The following is a 19,449-nucleotide window of genomic DNA, read 5'->3' as shown; positions in this document are numbered from 1 at the left end:
AAGGGAGAGAGGGAGGGAGGGAGAGGGAGGGAGGGAGGAGGGGGAGGGAGGGAGGGAGGGAGGGAGGGAGGGAGGAAGGGAAGGGAAGGGGGGAAAGGGAGGGAGGGAGGGAGGGAGGGAGGGAGGAAGGGAGGGAGGAAGGGAGGAAGGGAGAAAGGAAGGGAGGGAGGGAGGGAGGGAGGAAGGGAGGGAGGGAGGAAGGGAGGGAGGGAGGGAGGAAGGGAGAAAGGAAGGGAGGGAGGAAGGGAGGGAGAAAGGAAGGGAGGGAGGGAGGGAGGGAGGGAGGAAGATGCCAAAGAGACTAGAGGTGGCCGACAAAGACTAAAACACGTCCTATCTGGCCGCCCTCCCGTGTAGAGCAAGGAACTGCGGCTTGGTGGCAGAATTTAATTATCTGCCCCTGTGCAGCTGTGGCTGACAGGCACTGTCTTCCACACACTCTCAGAATGATGAAGTGGCCTTCCTTGGTGGCGCCTTGTGCAGGGAAATGAAAGTTGCCTTCTGAATACACAACACGGTCCTGTAAATCATGCTCCCTGTGGCTTAAATAACACATCCCGTTTTATCTACAGCTTTTTTTAAAAAATGACAATCTTTAGAGACTGGCAAGAGGACAGAAGATGCATAAATGTGAACCCAAACCCAAGAACGCAGTGTGTTCCCTTTTAACACATACAAGGGAATCTTTGAAGTCCCAGACGTCCGCCGGGGGTGCCGGGGAGATGGTGCACAGCAACATTTATAGTAAAATCTGCATAAAGCCCCTCTTCAGTCCTGGGGACTGCTGGAGCTCCAAGCTACAGAGGCCACTCCAACTTCATTCAGTCCAATGAATGCTTAGGAAATGCTCACCCATATTTTGCCCGCTCTTGGGGCAAAGGAAGACAGCTTTAGAAATAACCCCTGCTGCCTGGGAGCTTCCAATAGGCATGGGCAGTGGGTGGAGGGTGAGGCACAAGTGCAGGGAAAAAAAAAAAAAAAGATGAAACACACACAAAATAGAAGAGAAGATAGAGTTTCAAGGGTACTAAATAGAGCCACAAGCAATATAGTCAGAGAGAGGAATGAATGGCTTATAATTACATAATTACACAGCGCTTTACAGTTGAGAAAATGGTTTCCCACATATTCTGTCAGCAATGTTCACAACAATATTACGTGATATTATTATCCAGAATTAACAAATTAGAAAAATGAGAGGCATAGCAGGGAAGGAGAGAAGAAGGGAGCTGTTGCAGGAAATAGCCACAGGCTGATTCTTCCAGAGACCCCTCCCTCATCATCTCCCTTCTTTCTCTGCTTTGGTATGATGAGCCCTGATCCATGCACACAGCTGGGTCCGTGCACATGCATTCAGCATCTCCGTCCCTGCCTTCACCCATGCACACAGCCCTGATCCATGCACACGGCTGGCTCTATGCACGTGCATTCAGCATCTCCGTCCCTGCCTTCACCCATGCACACAGCCCTGATCCATGCACACAGCCCTGATCCATGCACACAGCTGGATCCATGCACGTGCATTCAATATCTCCCTCCCTGCCTTCACCCATGCACACAGCTGGCTCCATACACATGCATTCAGCATCTGCCGCCCTACCTTCATCCATGCACACAGCCTTGATCCATGCACACAGCCCTGATCCATGCACACAGCTAGGCCCACATACATGCAGTCAGCATCTCTGTCCCTACCTTCACCCATGCACACAGCCCTGATCCATGCACACAGCTGGCTCCATACACATGCATTCAGCATCTGCCTCCCTACCTTCATCCATGCACACAGCCTTGATCCATGCACACAGCCCTGATCCATGAACATAGCACCTCTCTCCCTGCCTTCACCCATACACACAGCTAGACCCACGCACATTCATTCAGCACCTCCCTCCCTGCCTTCACCCATGCACACAACCATGATCCATGCACACAGCCCTGATCCATGCACACAGCTGGCTCCAAGCACATGTATTCAGTATTTCCCTCCCTGCCTTCATCCATGCACACAGCCCAGATCCATGCACACAGCCCTGATCCATGCACACAACCATGATGCATGCACACAGCCCTGATCCATGCACACAGCTGGACCCACACACACGCATTCAGCACCTCCCTCCCTGCCTTCATCCATGCACACAGCCCTGATCCATGCACACACAGCCCTGATCCATGAACACAGCTAGACCCACACAAATGCCTCCCTGCCTTCCAGGCACAGAGCCCTAGTCCATACACACAGCCCTGATTCATGCACACAACCATGATCCATGCACACAGCCCTGATCCATGCACATGCATTCAATATCTCCCTCCCTGCCTTCATTCATGCACACAGCCGGGATCCACACACACAGCCCTGATCCATGAACATAGCCCTGATCCACGCACACAGCCCTGGATCCATGAATACAGCTAGACCCACACAAATGCATTCAGCACCTCCCTCCCTGCCTTCTAGGCACAGAGCCCTGGTCCACACACACAGCCTCGGTCCACGCACACAGCTCTGATCCATGCACACAGCCCTGATCCATGCACACAGCTGGCTCCATACACATGCAGTCAGCATCCGCCTCCCTACCTTCATCCATGCACACAGCCCTGATCCATGCACACAGCCCTGATCCATGCACACAGCTAGACCCACACACATGCATTCAGCACCTCCCTCCCTGCCTTCCAGGCACAGAGCCCTGGTCCACACACATAGTCCTGATCCAGGCACAGAGCCCTGATCCACGCACACAGTCCTGATCCAGGCACAGAGCCCTGATCCACGCACACAGTCCTGATCCAGGCACAGAGCCCTGATCCACGCACACAGTCCTGATCCAGGCACAGAGCCCTGATCCACGCACACAGTCCTGATCCAGGCACAGAGCCCTGATCCACGCACACAGTCCTGATCCAGGCACAGAGCCCTGATCCACGCACACAGTCCTGATCCAGGCACAGAGCCCTGATCCACATACATAGTCCTGATCCATGCACACAGCTGGCTCCATACACATGCAGTCAGCATCCGCCTCCCTACCTTCATCCATGCACACAGCCCTGATCCATGCACACAGCTAGACCCACACACATGCATTCAGCACCTCCCTCCCTGCCTTCCAGGCACAGAGCCCTGGTCCACACACATAGTCCTGATCCAGGCACAGAGCCCTGATCCACGCACATAGTCCTGATCCAGGCACAGAGCCCTGATCCACGCACACAGCCCTGATCCAGGCACAGAGCCCTGATCCACGCACACAGCCCTGATCCAAGCACAGAGCCCTGATCCACGCACATAGTCCTGATCCAGGCACAGAGCCCTGATCCAGGCACATAGTCCTGATCCAGGCACAGAGCCCTGATCCACGCACACAGTCCTGATCCAGGCACAGAGCCCTGATCCAGGCACAGAGCCCTGATCCAGGCACATAGTCCTGATCCATGCACATAGTCCTGATCCAGGCACAGAGCCCTGATCCACATACATAGTCCTGATCCAGGCACACAGCCCTGATCCACGCACACAGTCCTGATCCAGGCACAGAGCCCTGATCCACGCACACAGTCCTGATCCAGGCACACAGCCCTGATCCACGCACACAGTCCTGATCCAGGCACACAGCCCTGATCCACGCACACAGCTGTTGTAGGTTTTCTGCAGCAGTATTGAGAACAGCAAAGATATGCAATCCCCCTAAGTGTCTGTCAGCAGAGGACGGGCTAAGATAAAAAACAGTATAGTATAGTATATTCACACCGTGGAATATGATGCAGTCATATCAAAGAAGGAAATCATGTCTTTTGCAGTGACATGGACAAATACTGCGTGTTTCCACTCTTCATTTTATTATTTTACTTTTTATTTTTATTTTTTGAGACAGAGTCTCGCTCTGTCGCCCAGGCTGGAGTGCAGTGGTGCAATCTCGGCTCACTGCAGCCTTCACCTCCTGGGTTCAAGCCATTCTCCTGCCTCAGCCTCTCGAGTAGCTAGGACTACAGGCGTGTGCCATCACGCTGAGCTCATTTTTGTATTTTTAGTAGAGACGGGGTTTCACCGTATTGGTCAGGCTGGTCTTGCACTCGTGACCTCAGGTGATGCACCTGCCTCCGTCTCCCAAAGTGCTGGGATGACAGGCGTGAGCCACCGCACTCGGCCTGTTTCCACTTTCTAAGGTCCCTTGAGTAGTCAGACTCATCAAGACAGAAAGCAGAATGGTGCTGCTAGGAGTGAGGAACAGCAGGGAAATTGGAAGCTGTATTTTAGTGGAAACAGAGCTTCAGTGTGAGAAGCAGGCCGTTGTCCTAACCAACTACTCGGACACCAAAAGCCAAATGCCCATCCTGCCATGTTCTCACTCGTCTGACTTTCAAGTGAGACTTCACCAGTGGGGTCTACACGGACACAGAGAACGGACTGACAATGAGGACCTTGAAAGGCGGGAGGTTGGCAGGAGGTGGAGCATGAAAAAAATCACCTGCGGGTATAGTATTCACTGCTGGGGTGATGGGTTCACCAGAAACCCGGACTTCCGCTGTGCAATGTCTCCATGCAAGAAATCTGCACCTGTATTCCTTGAATTTATAATAAATAAGCAAATCAATAAATACATAAGCCAGGCCAGGCAGGGCACAGTGGCTCATGCCTGTCATCCCAGCACTTTGGGAGGCCAAGGCAGGCGGATCACGACGTCAAGAGATCAAGACCATCCTGGCCAACATGGTGAAATCCCATCTCTATTAAAAATATGAAAATTAGCTGGGCATAGTGGGACATGCCTGTAATCCCAGCTACTCAGGGGGCTGAGGCAGTAGAATCGCTTGAACCCGGGAGGCAGGGGTTGCAGTGAGCCCAAACCGTGCCACTGCACTCCAGCCTAGGCAACAGAGCATCTCAAAAAAAGAAAGAAACCTGTACCTGTACTCCTTCAGTTTACAATAAATAAGGGAATCAATAAATACACAAGCCAGTTGGTGAGAGGAGCCATTAAGATAAACAAAGCCTTGTGAAGGGAAAAGCAGGCACCCAGGCGAAGCCCTGTCTTCGGAGGTTTGGCACAGGCCTGAATGAAGTGAAGGAGAGGGACTGGATACCTGGGGGAAGGGCACGCGTGGAGGAGGAAACAACCAGGGCCGAGGCTTGCATGTTGGAGGGAAGGGGTGAAGTCCCTGGTGGTTCCACCTGGAGCAATTTCTTTTTTTCCTCTCTTTTTTTTCTTTTTTTTTTCTGAGGTGGAGTTTCGCTCTTGTCACCCAGGCTGGAGCGCAGTGGTACAATCTCGGCTCACTGCAACCTCCTGCTCCCGGGTTCAAGTGATTCTCCTGCCTCAGCCTCCCGAGTAGCTGGGATGACAGACGCCCGCCACCACACCCGGCTAATTTTTGTATTTTTAGTAGAGATGGGGTTTCACCACGTTGGCCAGGCTGGTCTTGAACTTCTGATCTCAGGTGATCCACCCGCCTCGGCCTCCCAAAGCACTGGGATTACAGGCGTGAGTCACCACGCCCGGCCACCTGGGGCATTTTCAGTGGAGCACGGGGGACTGGAAGTGAATTGTATGAGTGATTACTATATGGGGATTTGCCGCAATGGAGACTGTAGTCAGGGACAGTCCCCAGGTGAAACAGAAGGTCCAGCTAGGGTGGTTAGATTTGTTTATTTAAAAAAAAAAAGAAATTGGGGGGCTGGGTATGGTGTCTCATGCCTGTAATCTCAGCACTTTGGCAGGCTGAGGCAGGTGGCTCACTTAAGACTGTGAGTTCGAGGTCACATTGAAACCTACTGAAACCCTGTCTCTACTAAAAATATAAAAATTAGCCAGGCATGGTGGGACGCACCTGAGGTCCCAGCTACTCAGAAGGCTGAGGCAGAATTGCTTGAACCCAGCAGGCGGAGGTTGCAGTGAGCCAAGATCGCACCGCTGCACTCCAGCCTGGGCAACAGAGCAAAGCTCCATCTTAAAAAATAAAAAAATAAAAAACAATTCCCAGTACCTGCATCCTTGACTTGACTCATTAACCCGTCACCCTCTCGGCACGTCAATCCAAGTTCCAATCAACCCCAAGACACATTTTCATTAGACTGCACGGTGGATGCAAACACATGCTTAAGACAAGCAATGATACAAGTGGTCTGCTTCATGGTGAAGTGGGCACAGTCTACACTGCAAATTTGTGCATGTTGATGGCAGGCCTGATCACACGATTTCAAAGTGGTCAGGATGTCCTGTACGGTGGAGCTGATACACTCAGCATTTACAATAGCTTTTTTTTCTTTTTTTTTTTGAGGTGGAGTTTCGCTCTTGTTGCCCAGGCTGGAGTGCAGTGGCATGATCTCGGCTCACCACAATCTCCGCCCCTGGGTTCAAGCGATTCTCCTGTCTCAGCCTCCCAAGTAGCTGGGATTACAGGTGTCTGCCACTGCACCTGGCTAATTTTTGTATTTCTAGTAGAGACAGGGTTTCTCCATGTTGGTTAGGCTGGTCTCAAACTCCTGCCCTCAGGCGATCCACCTGCTTTGGCCTCCCCAAGTGTTGGGACTACAGGCATGAGTCACCACAGGAACCCGGTGGCCGATAGCTCTTTTTTGTAACACCCATTGATCTTAAGACAATGAGGGTGGGAAGAGAGGTAACAGTCACGTTCACTGACTCCCTCGGAGGGGCCTACATTGTAGGGGGTTACTGAGTTTCACTGATGAAGCTGTGAGGAGCTTCCTAGAGGTCTGAAGAGCACACGTGCCCTCTGAAAGATTAATAAGCTACTCTCCTACCGAGGCTGAGACCATCCGCATGTCTCAGCATGAGGAATGGCCTGGTGCATCTGTATACCGGACAAATCAAACCCCTCGTCTTTATACACGCACAAACCATAATCCCAGTGCTTGGGGAGGCCACAGCAGAAGGATCGCTGGGGGCCAGGAACTGGAGACCAGGCTGAGCAACGTAGCAAGACCCTGGCTCTACCGAAAAATGTTTAAAAAATTAGCCAGGTGTGGTGGTGCATTCCTGTAGTCCCAGCTACTCAGGAGGTGGAGGTGGCATGATTGTTTGAGTCCAGCAGGTCGAGGCTGCCATGAGCTGTCATTGTGCCACTGCACTCCAGCCTGGGGGACAAGGTGAGATCCCGTCTCAAAAACCAACCAACCAACCTCCTGGTTTTTCTCCAGGTAGTAACTGGTCGCCCAGGTGAGTGGCTGTGAAACTGGAATCGAGTCCATGTGTTCTGATGACACAGAGGATAGCGGCTTCAGAGTGACACACAACTATGCCCTCAGATGATATGAAACATCACAGAGATATGTACGTCACACAGATTCTCTCCAGGGACCACTGGGCAGGTCCTGCAACGTTTGTCTTTCTTGGTTTTTTTTTTTTTTTTTTTTTTTTTTTTGAGATGGAGTTTCAGGCTGGAGTGCAGTGGTGCAATCTCAGCTCACTGCAACCTCCGCCTCCTGGGTTCAAGCAATTCTCCTGCCTCAGCCTCCCAAGTAGCTTGGATGACAGGCACGCACCACGACGCTTGGCTCATTTTTTTGTATTTTTTAATAGAGATGGTGTTTCACTATGTTTGCCAGGCTGGTCTCGAACTTTTGACCTCAAGTAATCTGCCCAGCTTGACCTCCCAAAGTGCTGGGATTACAGGCATGAGACACGGCACCCAGCTGATCTTCCAAGTCTAAATATACAATGCGTGCATGCATACGCAGTAGTAAATAATACATATACAGCAATACAGAACTAGCATTATAAAGGCAGCATCAAGCTACTGCTGCTGGATAGCCTTTTCTTCAAAATTCTTACATTATTTTAATTTCATTGTCAGGCTAATGCATATTTCTTCTACTCTAGAATTTTAAAGTTTCCATAATGTTGTCTCTTATACAAAGGCAGAGTGTGACTCAAGCAACGCCCCGTGGTTATTTTTAATCGAAATTTGCAGATGATGATCAAAGGATTAAAGAATGATTCATGTGGCTGAAGTTCCACTTTGCTTGTTAAATATTTACGGGAAAAAAAAAAAAAGGCCAGCCATGGTGGCTCATGCCTGTCATCCCAGCACTTTGGGAGGCAGAGGTGGGAGAATCACCTGAGGCCAGGATTTCAAGGCTGCCGCCAGGCATTGTATCATAATCCCAGTGCACAAGACCACCCTGGGTGAATAGCAACATTCCTTCTCTACACAAAAAAAAAAAAAATGCACTGCAGCCAGGGTAACAGAGCAAGACCTGGTCACTAAAAAATTTAAAAGAGGCCGGGCGCGGTGGCGCATGCCTGTAATCCCAGCACTCTGGGAGGCCGAGGAGGGCGGATCACGAGGTCAGCAGATCAAGACCATCCTGGCTAACACGGTGAAACCCTGTCTCTACTAAAAATACACACACACACACACACAAAATTAGCCAGGCGTGGTGGTGGGCACCTGTGGTCCCAAGTACTCGGGAAGCTGAGGCAGGAGAATGGCGTGAACCCGGGAGGCAGAGCTTGCAGTGAGCCAAGATCGTGCCACTGCACTCCAGCCTGGGCCACAGAGGCAGACTCCGTCTCAAAAAAAAAAAAAAAAAAAAAAAAAAATTTAAAAAGAGAAAAACAGCAAATGTTCTCCTTGGATACCAAAGTCACTCTGAGGGATTCATGGGGGTTTTATAAGCATGGAATGTATCCAAATTGTGGTGTCTTGCTAGCAAAAACTTAGTGCTTAATACAGTAACTAATATTTTGAAATTCCTTTGCTTGAGGAACTAGAGATGCAAAGAACAATGGATAAGAAAGCAAACTACAAAATAAGGGCAGTACAGTTGGGCGCAGTGGCTCACGACTGTCATCCCAGCACGTAGGGAGGCCGAGGCGGGCGGATCACCTGAGGTCAGGAGTTCGAGACCAGCCTGGGCAACATGGTGCAACCCCATCCCTACTAAAAATACAACACTTAGCCAGGCATGGTGGCAGGCACCTGTAATCCCAGCTACTGGGGAGGCTGAGGCAGGAGAATCACTTGAACCCGGGAGGCAGAGGTTGCAGTGAGCCGAGATCACGCCACTGCACGCCAGCCTGGGCGACACAGCGAGACTCTGTCTCAAAAAACAAAAAAAAGGAAAAAGAAGAAAAGAAATTCCATTGCTTGAGGAATTAGAGATTCGAAGAAGAATTGATAAGAAAGCAAACTGCAAAATAAGGGAAGGAATTAATCCCCCGAAAACGTGTGCGATGGAGGAGCGCAGCTCATTTCATGAGAGACTTTCAGATGAAACGAAGAGCAATGCCAGGAGTCCAAGAGGGAGAAAAGGAAATTTGTAACCAAGCATTAATTCCAAAACTTGATGAAACAGACAATTATCTAAGGGAAAAGCTGTCTAAACTGACTCAGAAAGAGGTGGAAAACTTCAACGAAGCAATAGACGCCCCAGGAATTTTGAAAGCTGAGTTAGAATCGCTCTTCTGAAAATTCCTCAACCCACGCGGTTTTGAAGGCGAATCGTGACAGTGTTTCAAAAGCAGGTGCTTTTAAAAATGCTAATTAGACGATTCTACAAGGTAATGGGAAAAACAGAAAAGCTTCTTGAGGTTCTTTCTTTGTTTTGTAAACAAATCATTAAAACTTTAGAATCCCAACTTGAGATAGACAGGAAAGAAAGTAAATCTATAGCTCCCAGATACATATCACTGCAAAAGACCTCAAGGGGGACAGGCACGGTCGCTCACTTCTGTCATCCCAGCACTTCGGGAGACCGAGGCGGGCAGATTACTTGAGGCAGGTCAGGAGTTCGAGACCTGCCTGGCCAACATGGTGAAACCCTGTCTTTACTAAAAATACAAAAACTAGCCAGGCGTGGTGGTACACACCTGTAGTCCCAGCTACTCAGGAGGCTGAGGTAGGAGAATTGCTTGAACCCAGGAGGCGGAGGTTGCTGTGAGCCGAGATCATACCACGGCACTCCAGCCTGGGTGACAGAGAGATTCCATCTCAAACAAACAGACAGAGAAAAAAACTCAAGGGAATGGCTGGGGCATGAAATCCTGCAGTGCTTAAGAAGATAACGCATCATAACAACACAGATCATTGCAGAAACGTGGGACCATTCAGTGGCTGGATCTTAAAAACCAATATCCCAAAGTACGGGGCTTTATCCTGCGGAACTGAAGACGCCTCAAGATCTCTCTGACCTCCCCGTCCTGGGTCCTCTGTGTCTCCCGATGCACAGGATGAAATTGTTCTCTGAAATTCCCTGAAGTCCGGACCCGCCAAAGAAGAAAAATGACCACTGGCCCCTTCCCTGAGCTTCTGAACCCACATCGCGGGAGGAAAGACTGACGTCTGCCAACAGCCCTGCAGAGAATTCTCATAAACCACTGTCTGTTCTGCGGGCTCAACAGCCTCTGTCCCTGGACAGACTCGTCATAAACCATTATCTGAGGCCGGGCGCGGTGGCTCAGGCCTGTCATCCCAGCACTTTGGGAGGCCGAGGCGGGCGGATCATGAGGTCAGGAGTTCAAGACCAGCCTGGCCAACATGGCGAAACCCCATCTCTACTAAAAATACAAAATTAGCCGGCTGTGGGGGTTCACGCCTGTAATCCCAGCTACTCCGGAGGCTGAGGCAGGAGAATCGCTTGAACCCGGGAGGCAGAGGCTGCACTGGGCAGAGGTCGTGCCACCGCACTCCAGTCTGGGCAACAAATCACGAAACTCCATCTCAAAAAAAAAACAAGCAAACAAACAACAACAACAAAAAACATGATCTGTTTTTGGGCCACTGTACATGCTCAAACCCATTGACTTCCCTTAAAAATCATTTGCTGTTCCCTAAATTCCCCCCCAATCCCCCACTCCCTTTCCCCTAAGGAGAAGAGGACAAAAGCATGTGTACCCCCTTCTGCAACGGGGCAGTTCCTCTGACATTCTCCTCCATGTATGAGAATACACTTGCCTGTCATTTCCTTTATTCATCTTTCAATAAGGGAAACTGTATTTTGGGCATTGATTTTTCAGCCAACCTTCAAAATGCAAAGGGGGATGTTTTTCCCTTGGCCTTTCCGTTCCCTACGCTACACAGCTACACAGCGTCACCCACCGAGCTCGCAGGCAACCAAGGCTTTGGGGTGAGAATGTACAAACACATCACCAAATGCGAGCCCCCAACACCGCACACGCGGCCTGGAAGTGGCTGTGTCAGAGGTGTGTGAACCACAGTGACTCCATCTTGAATGGGGGCTGGGTGAAATGAGGCGGAGACCTACTGGGCTGCATTCCCAGACAGTTAAGGCATTCCAAGTCGCAGGATGAGATAAGAGGTCGGTACAAGGTACAGGTCAGAAAGACCTTGCTGATACAACAGGTTGCAGTAAAGAAGTCGGCCAGAACCCACAAAAAGCAAAATGGAGACGAGAGTGACCTCTGGTTGTCCTCACTGCTACACTCCCACCAGCACCATGACACTTACAAATGCCACGGCAACATCAGAAAGCTACCCTGTATGGTCTAAAAAGGGGAGGCATGAATAATCCATCCCTTGTTTAGCGTATCATCAAGAAATAACCATAAAAATGGGCCACCAGCAACCCTCAGGGCTGGTCTGTCTACGGAGCAGCCATTCTTTATTCCTCTACTTTCTCAATAAACTTGCTTTCGCTGTGCACCGCAGACTCCTCCTGAATTCTTTCTTGCACGAGATCCAAGAACCTTCCCTTGGGGTCTGGATTGGGACCCCCTTTCCCGCAGCATCTTCACGTGTAGCCATGAAACAGAGAAGCAGAAGGGGCTTACCTTGAAAAGCAACCAGCTGAAAAGCTTCATTACCAGACGGGTGCCCCAGAACACGTGCTGGTAGAGGTCCGTGTGGACCACCCCAGGGTCCACCACGTTGGCGGTCACGTGGCTTCCCTCAGCCGCCAGCAGCCGCTGGAGGTGGTAGGTGAACAGGACGAGGGCCAGCTTGCTCTGGGCGTACGCTGCGTGGGCTGAGTAGCAGGCACTGCGGGGCAAGGAGGAGAAGGTGTCAGAGGCTGACGGTATATTCCTGCCTAAGTGCCTCATCCGCGCAGCATCTGTGCCAGTGGCCACATCTATAGGCAGCCACCTCCCCTGGACCCACGTGTGATCATGCCATCTCTTGGCCAGTTTTCCAATGCGTGCGGATTGTTCTAGTTCACCTTCGTATTACAGACTCATCCCTTAATTGTATTGGGGTCAGACACGTTAAATTACGTTACTAATTTTTTATTTTTATTTAATTTTTTTTGAGACAGAGTCTCACTCTGTCGCCCAGGCTGGAGTGCAGTGGTGCAATCTTGGCTCACTGCAACCTACACCTGTCCGGTTCAAGCGCTTCTCCTGCCTCAGCCTCTCCAGTAGCTGGGACTACAGGCACCTGCCACCACACTCTGCTAATGTTCTGTATTTTCAGTAAAGACTGGAGTTTTACCATATTGACCACGCTGGTCTCAAACTCCTGACCTCAAGTTATTCACCTGCTTCAGCCTCCCAAAGTGCTGGGATTACAGGCAGGAGCCACTGCACCTGGCTTTCCATGCGGTCTTGTTTTTTTTTGTTGTTGTTTGTTTGTTTTTTTGAGACAGATTCTCATTCTGTCACCCAGGCTGGAGTACAGTGGCACAACCTCCGCCTTCCGGGTTCAAGCGAATCGCGTGCCTCAGCCTCCAGAGTAGCTGGGATGACAGGCTCCCGTCACCAAACCCGGCTACTTTTTTGTATTTTTACTAGAGATGGGGTTTCACCATGTTGGCCAGGCTGGTCTTGAACTCCTGACCTCGGGTGATCCACCCGCCTTGGCCTCCCAAAGTGCTGGGACGACAAGCGTGAGCCACCGCGCCTGGCCACACGTGGTCTTCTTGAGTCTCAAATCATAAAAGACATCCATAAGAGCAATTTGGCAAACTTACCAAGCTATCAAGAATTTCCCTCACATCTATTGCAAGCTCTGCAGTGTACTAAGCACGCGTTAAACTCTTTGCACCTTGGTTCAAGCAGTTTAGAGAAATGTTTTAGTACCAAGGACATAGTGATAAAAATCGATCAGATAACCGTGGTAAAGTGAGAAACGTGCCTCTCCCCTCTCCGGTAACCTCAATCATCAGACACAGAGAAAACTGGATGTTTCCAGCTTTGCTCCTGTAAATATGTTCCACTTTTTCTCTTGATGCCTTAGAAACACTTTTTAAAGAGATGTTATTTGTGTTGTTACATAATGTCCCTGGAAGGCACACAACCATTATAGACTCCTTTTAGAATTTAATGTTAGGAATACATCATTGGCCTTAGAATTGGCCTCATAGTTCTTTTAAATAAGACAAAGAGAAGTATTTGAGCAATAATGTCCTTTCCTCTGGGCTCCGAAGATGCCCAGAGGCGATCAATTTGCTACACAATTATTGTAACAATATTTCAAGGTGGATGAAGGTTCATTGCTTCTTTTAGATATATATTCTATTTTTTATTTTTATTATTATTTTTTGAGACATAGACTTGCTGTGTCGCCCAGGCTGGAGTGCGGTGGCACAATCTCAGCTCACTGCAAGCTCCGCCTCCCGAGTTCAAGTCATTCTCCTGCCTCAGCCTCCCGAGTAGCTGGGACTACAGGCACCCACTACCACGCCTGGCTAATTTTCTGTATTTTTAGTAGAGGCGGGGTTTCACTGTGTTAGCCAGGATGGTCTCGATCTCCCGACCTCGTGATCCGCCCGCCTTGGTCTCCCAAAGTGCTGGGATTACAGGCGTGAGCCACCGCACCCGGCCTAATTTTCTGAATTAACTACATGGTATATGTATCCTGATGGAAGCTGTGAAAGGAAAATATCTTGGCCCTCCAAAATCAGGAAGCTCAAAGGAAAAGTCCAGCTGGAACCTGCTGAAGGCAAACCTGCCTTTCATTCTATTCAAAGTCATGCCTGTGCTCACTGAGACAGACGCATATCTGATCCCCTCCTTCGGGAAGGCTCATCAGAAATCCAAACGAACGCAACCATCTGGGTCTCACCTGTGACCTGGAAGCCCCCTCCCTGTTTCCAGTTGTCCCCACCTGTCAAGGACCCTACTTCTTTATATTTGAGATGGAGTTTGCTCTTGTTACCCAGGCTGGAGTGCAATGGCACAATCTTGGCTCACTGCAACCTCCGCCTCCTGGGTTCAAGCCATCCTCCTGCCTCAGCCTCTCGAGTAGCTGGGATTACCGGAGCCTGCCACCGCGTCCAGTTAACTTTTTGTATTTTTAGTGGAGATGGGGTTTCACCATGTTGGCCAGGTTGGTCTCGATCTCCTGACCTCAGGTGATCCACCCGCCTCAGCCTCCCAAAGTGCTGGGTTTACAGGTGTGAGCCACAGCACCCACCCCAACGTAGTTCTTACATATATTGATTGATGTCTCATGTCTCCCTAAAACGTATAAAACCAAGCTGTGGCCAGACGCAGTGGCTCACGCCTGTAATCCCAGCACTTTGGGAGGCCAAGGTGGGCAGATCACAAGGTCAGGAGTTCGAGACCAGGCTGGCCAACATGGCAAAACCCCCTCTCTACTAAAAAAAAAATTAAAAAATTAGCCAGGCAACGTAGCATGTGCCTGTAGTCCCAGCTACTCAGGAGGCTGAGGCAGGAGAATTGCTTGAACCTGGGAGGCGCAGATTGCAGTGAGCTGAGATTGCACCATTTGCACTCCAGCCTAGGCGACAGAGTGACACTGTCTCAAAAACAACAACAACAACAACAACCACCACCACAAAAGCTGTGCCCCAACGACCTTGCACCCATGTCGTCAGGATTTCCTAAGGCTGTGTCACAGGCACGCGTCCTCAAATGTGGCAAAACAAACTTTCTAAATTAACTGACACCTGTCTCAAGTTTTCGGGGTTCGCAAAGCCATCTCAGATATATTTTGAATATCAGCATGATAATTATGTTAAATAAATAAGATCAAAAAGCCTAAAAGAATGTTTAACACATTCCAAAGATTAAAAGAAAGACATCTGTCATCGTATGTGTTTCAGAAAACGCATCAGTGAAAATCCAATACCTCTTACCAACAAAGGCTGTTCCTGAATAAGAATACAATATTGAGGGTCAGGTGCGGTGGCTCACACCTGTCATCCTAGCACTTTGAGAGGCTGAAGTGGGCGGATCCCCAGGTCATGAGTTTGAGACCATCCTGGCTGATACGGTGAACCCCCATCTCTACTAAAAATACAAAAAGTGAGCCGGGCGTGGTGGCGGGCGCCTGTAGTCCCAGCTACTCGGGAGGCTGAGGCAAGAGAATGGCGTGAACCCGGGAGGCGGAGCTTGCAGTGAGCTGAGATCACGCCACTGCACTCCAGCCTGGGCGACGGAGCGAGACTCTGGAGAAGATCTGGAGAAGAAAAATGAGAATGCTTTTCCCAAGGCAAGCACATAAAAGAAAACCAAGAAGATGAAAGCACGTACGTATACACTGAGTAAACATTGTATGCCTTTTCTCCCATTCATCTGCTTTTGCAAGTTGATTTTTCAGCAGATCTTCAGAGGGAATGACCCTCCATCTGTTTTCCTGTAACACTGGCAACATTCCGAGAAGCCATCATTTCCACTGTGAAGAACACGGGGAGAATTGGCCGGACACCCAAAGGAAGGGCGTGCACATACACTTGTACATACCTTTTGGGAGGGCAACTTCACAACATGTAACTCAATCTTTAAAATCATAAATCTCTTTTTTTTGGTTTTTTTGTTCCGACGGAGTCTCGTTCTGTCGCCCAGTCTGGAGTGCAGTGACATGATCTTGGCTCACTGCAACCTCCACCTCCCGGGTTCACGCCATTCTCCTGCCTCAGCCTCCTGAGTTGCTGGGACTGCAGGCGCCCGCCACCGCGCCCGGCTAATGTTATTTTTATTTTTAGTAGAGACGGGGTTTCACCGTGTTAGCCGGGATGGTCTCGATCTCCTGACCTCGTGATCCCCCGACCTCAGCCTCCCAAAGTGCTGGGATTACAGGCGTGAGCCACCATGCCTGGCCCTTTTTGTGTGTTTTTTTTTTTTTTTTTGAGAAAGAGTCTTGCTCTGTAGCCCACGCTGGAGTGCGGTGGCACGATCTTGGCTCACTGCAACCTCCGCCTCCTGGGTTCAAGTGATTCTCCTGCCTCAGCCTCCCGAGTAGCTGGGAATACAGGTGCCCGACACCACGCCCGGCTAATTTTTGTATTTCCAGTACAGCTGGGGTTTCACTGTGTTGGCCAGGCCAGTCTCGAACTCCCGACTTCAAGTGAACCGCCCATCTTGACCTCCCAAAGTGCTGGGATCACAGGCGTGAGCCACCACACCTGGCCTATGAATATCTTTTACTAAAACCACTGCTTGAAATTGATATTAAGAAATTAAACCTTGGGCTGGGCACGATGGCTCACATCTGTAATCCCAGGGCTTTGGGAGCTCGAGGCGGGCGGATCATGAGGTCAGGAGATCGAGACCATCCTAACAAACACGGTGAAACCGCGTCTCTACTAAAAATACAAAAAATTAGCCAAGAGTGGTGGCGCACGCCTGTAGCCGCAGCTACTCAGGAGGCTGAGGCAGGAGAATCGCTGGAACCCAGGAGGTGGAGGTTGCAGTGAGTCGAGATTGCGCCACTGCACTCTAGCCTGGGCAACAGAGTGAGACTCCATCTCAAAAAAAAAAAAAAAAATTAAAAATTGAGTGAAAAAGTCTATTCCGGCTGGGTGCAGTGGGTCCCATCTGTAATCCCAGCAGCACCTTGGGAGGCGGAGGTGGGCACATCACCCCATCCCTTCAGCAGTTCGAAAGGGTTCTTGGATCTTGTGGAAAGAACTCCGGGGGGGTCCACAGAGTAAAGTGAAAGAAGTTTATTAGGAGAGTAGAGGAATAAAGAATGTGTACTCCATAGCCAGAGCAGCCCCGAGAGCTGCTGGTTGCCCATTTTTATGGTTATTTCTTGATGATCCGCTAACCGAGGGGTGGATTACTCATGAGTCTTCTAGGAAAGGGGTCACCAATTCCCGCAGCTGAAGGTCCATCCCCACTTTCAGACCATGTCGTGGCATCTGCACACTGTTTCCTAGCAGCTAATGCATTAGAATTAGCGTATCATGACCAGAGAGGATGCCCAGCGGTCACTCTCATCGCCATCTCGGTTTTGGCGGAATTTGCCGGCTTTCCCGCAACCTGCTTTATCAGCAGGGTCTCTGTGACCTGTGCCTTGTGCTGACGTCCTCTGTCATCCTGTGACTTGGAATTGCCTCACCCACCTCCAGAGAAGGCAGCCCAGCCGGTCTCGGCCGCATCTTACCCAGACCCGATTCAACATGGCAGAGTTGCTCTGGTTCCAATGCCTCTGAAACATTTAGGGGATCGTTTTCTGAGCCCCAACACTGTGATCTTAGCAACCAAGCAATGCTCCCACCTTCGTGTAACCGGAGACAGAGGGGATCACACGGCTCGGGAAGCTCGCCCCGGGGGGAATCGCAACCTGAGCTGAGATTTTCTGAGATGTCCCTTGCCGTTGTCCAAAAGGCATATTTGAATTGCTTGCATGAGGAGAAGTGACGCCCTCATTTATGCCCTCCAGGGACCCAGTTCTGCCTCCAGCCGCTGTCTCATCACGCAGCCATGGGGAGCAGAAAGCCGCACGCCAGAATCTGACATTGGGCCTGGAAAAAATAAAGGTTCCTCTTCAAAGACTTTCCTCCCCATCTAATTAGGAATACATAGGAACTTCTCTGAGAAGCAAAATGTATTCCACGACCTGCGCTAACGTTCGTAAGTATCCGCTAGCTGTGATAAAGAAATCCATGTACTTTATGTGCCGAGCTCCCACAACGTAGCCTAAATATCTGCCCTGGCATGCTTATGCTGGTCCAAGCAAGCATGAGGTCAGAGCGTGTTCCTCCTTCCTTATTTGGGTCTGTCTTTACTTTTCCCACCATTCCACAAGTGACTTCCTCCTTCCTTTGTTCCCCTCTGCCTTTGCCTCTTTTAACAAGTTCTAAGTTGCTGGCTGATCGGGACAAATACGGAATGTGAGGGCCCGTTCCAGCCCATGGAAACCAGACACAGCGTAGGGTGGACGTGTCCGGTTATAAATGTACTGTCTCCTTTGTTCGCTGTACCCTCGTGGTCCAACTGCTATCGAGTGTACCCCTCCTGCAGAAAGTATAAAAATGGCCTTGCTGAGGAAATTAAATTTATGTTCAAGTGCTATTTATTTATGGCACCGGGGAACAAGCATTTCAAACAGAGACCAGAATGACCAACATGGTGAAACCGCGTCTCTACTGAAAATACAAAAATTAGCCGGGCGTGGGGGTGGGTGCCTGTAGTCCCAGCCACTCTGGAGGCTGAGGCAGGAGAATCACTTGAACCCGGGAAGTGGAGGTTGCAGTGAGCTGACTGAGATCGTGCCATTGCACTCCAGCCTGGGTGACAAGAGGAAAACTCTGTCTCAAAAAAATAAAAAAATTTTAAAAATAATAAAAAATAAATAGAAACAAATTTAAGAGACTGGAAGAATTAAGACAAGGAAATTGCGCAGTGCACAGCTCAAGTCCCCTCTTTGATCCAAGATAAACTGCAACCCCCCAATTACTGTCCAGACACCTTTTTAAGGCAAAGTTCTCCAATCTCCTCACCCCGGGGGGAAGAGGAGGGTCCAGGAAACAGGGAATTATTAAGTGCAGAGAGGCAAGGACTGGCTTTCCTGCTGGCATGAGCGTCTTTCAAATATCACCTACAAGCATTTGGTTCTGGATCTCCGGGATCTGATTGATGGGTCAGAGGCATGGTTACTTGAAAAAGCAGACAATGCATCATCCAAAGGCAGATTTTTCCAGAGTAAATGGAGGGGTTGGTTCTGTAATTACGGTTTTACGCAGCAGCGTGCGTGGAGAAGAGACAACGAAGATTGTTTAAAAATACCATGTGGGGGCGGGGGAAAGTCAATACATTTCTCTACGGGAGGTGAAGAAATCAATCCAAGAGGGGCACGTAGGTTCAGGAGAGAGTCCCGGCGTGGGGGTTAGGGATGAAGAAACATCCACACCAGAAATGGAAAATCATGAAAGCAGATACACAGAACACACCCATTAAGGCTTGTAAACGAAACCCTAAGGACTAGACAAAAGTCGTTGGTATTAGGCCAGGTGTGGTGGCTCACGCACGTAATCTGAGCACTTAGGGAGACTGAGGCAGGCAGGTCCCTTGAGTACAGGAGTTCGAGACCAGCCTGGGCAGTATAGTAAGACCTTACCTCTACAAAAACTACAAAACAGTAGCTGGGTGCGGTAAAGCACACCTGTGGTCCCGGCTAGTTGCAAGGCTGAGGTGGGAGAAAACCATTTGAGCCTGGGAGGCAGACACGGCAGTCAGCCAAGACGGCGCCACTGCACTCCAGCCTGGGCGAGACAGGGAGACGCTGTCCAAAACAACAAAACAAAACAAAAATCATTCAATGAGCTTTCTT

General features: G+C 50.0%; 1 protein-coding gene across 1 annotated transcript in view; it reads right to left on the bottom strand.

Annotated features, from left to right (window-relative positions):
- Window positions 1-19,449, bottom strand: part of LOC126946842 (dehydrogenase/reductase SDR family member on chromosome X) — a 429,610-nt gene that overhangs the window by 8,843 nt on the left and 401,318 nt on the right. The window contains exon 7 of the mRNA XM_050777532.1: window positions 11,763-11,970. Coding sequence (XP_050633489.1) covers window positions 11,763-11,970 — 208 coding nt within the window. The remainder of the gene's footprint in view (window positions 1-11,762; window positions 11,971-19,449) is intronic.

Source organism: Macaca thibetana, chromosome X (assembly GCF_024542745.1).
Source record: "Macaca thibetana thibetana isolate TM-01 chromosome X, ASM2454274v1, whole genome shotgun sequence".
NCBI classification, from domain to species: Eukaryota; Metazoa; Chordata; class Mammalia; order Primates; family Cercopithecidae; genus Macaca; species Macaca thibetana.
Note: the sequence above shows the minus strand (reverse complement) of the source record. Positions and strands in the feature narration are given on the sequence as shown.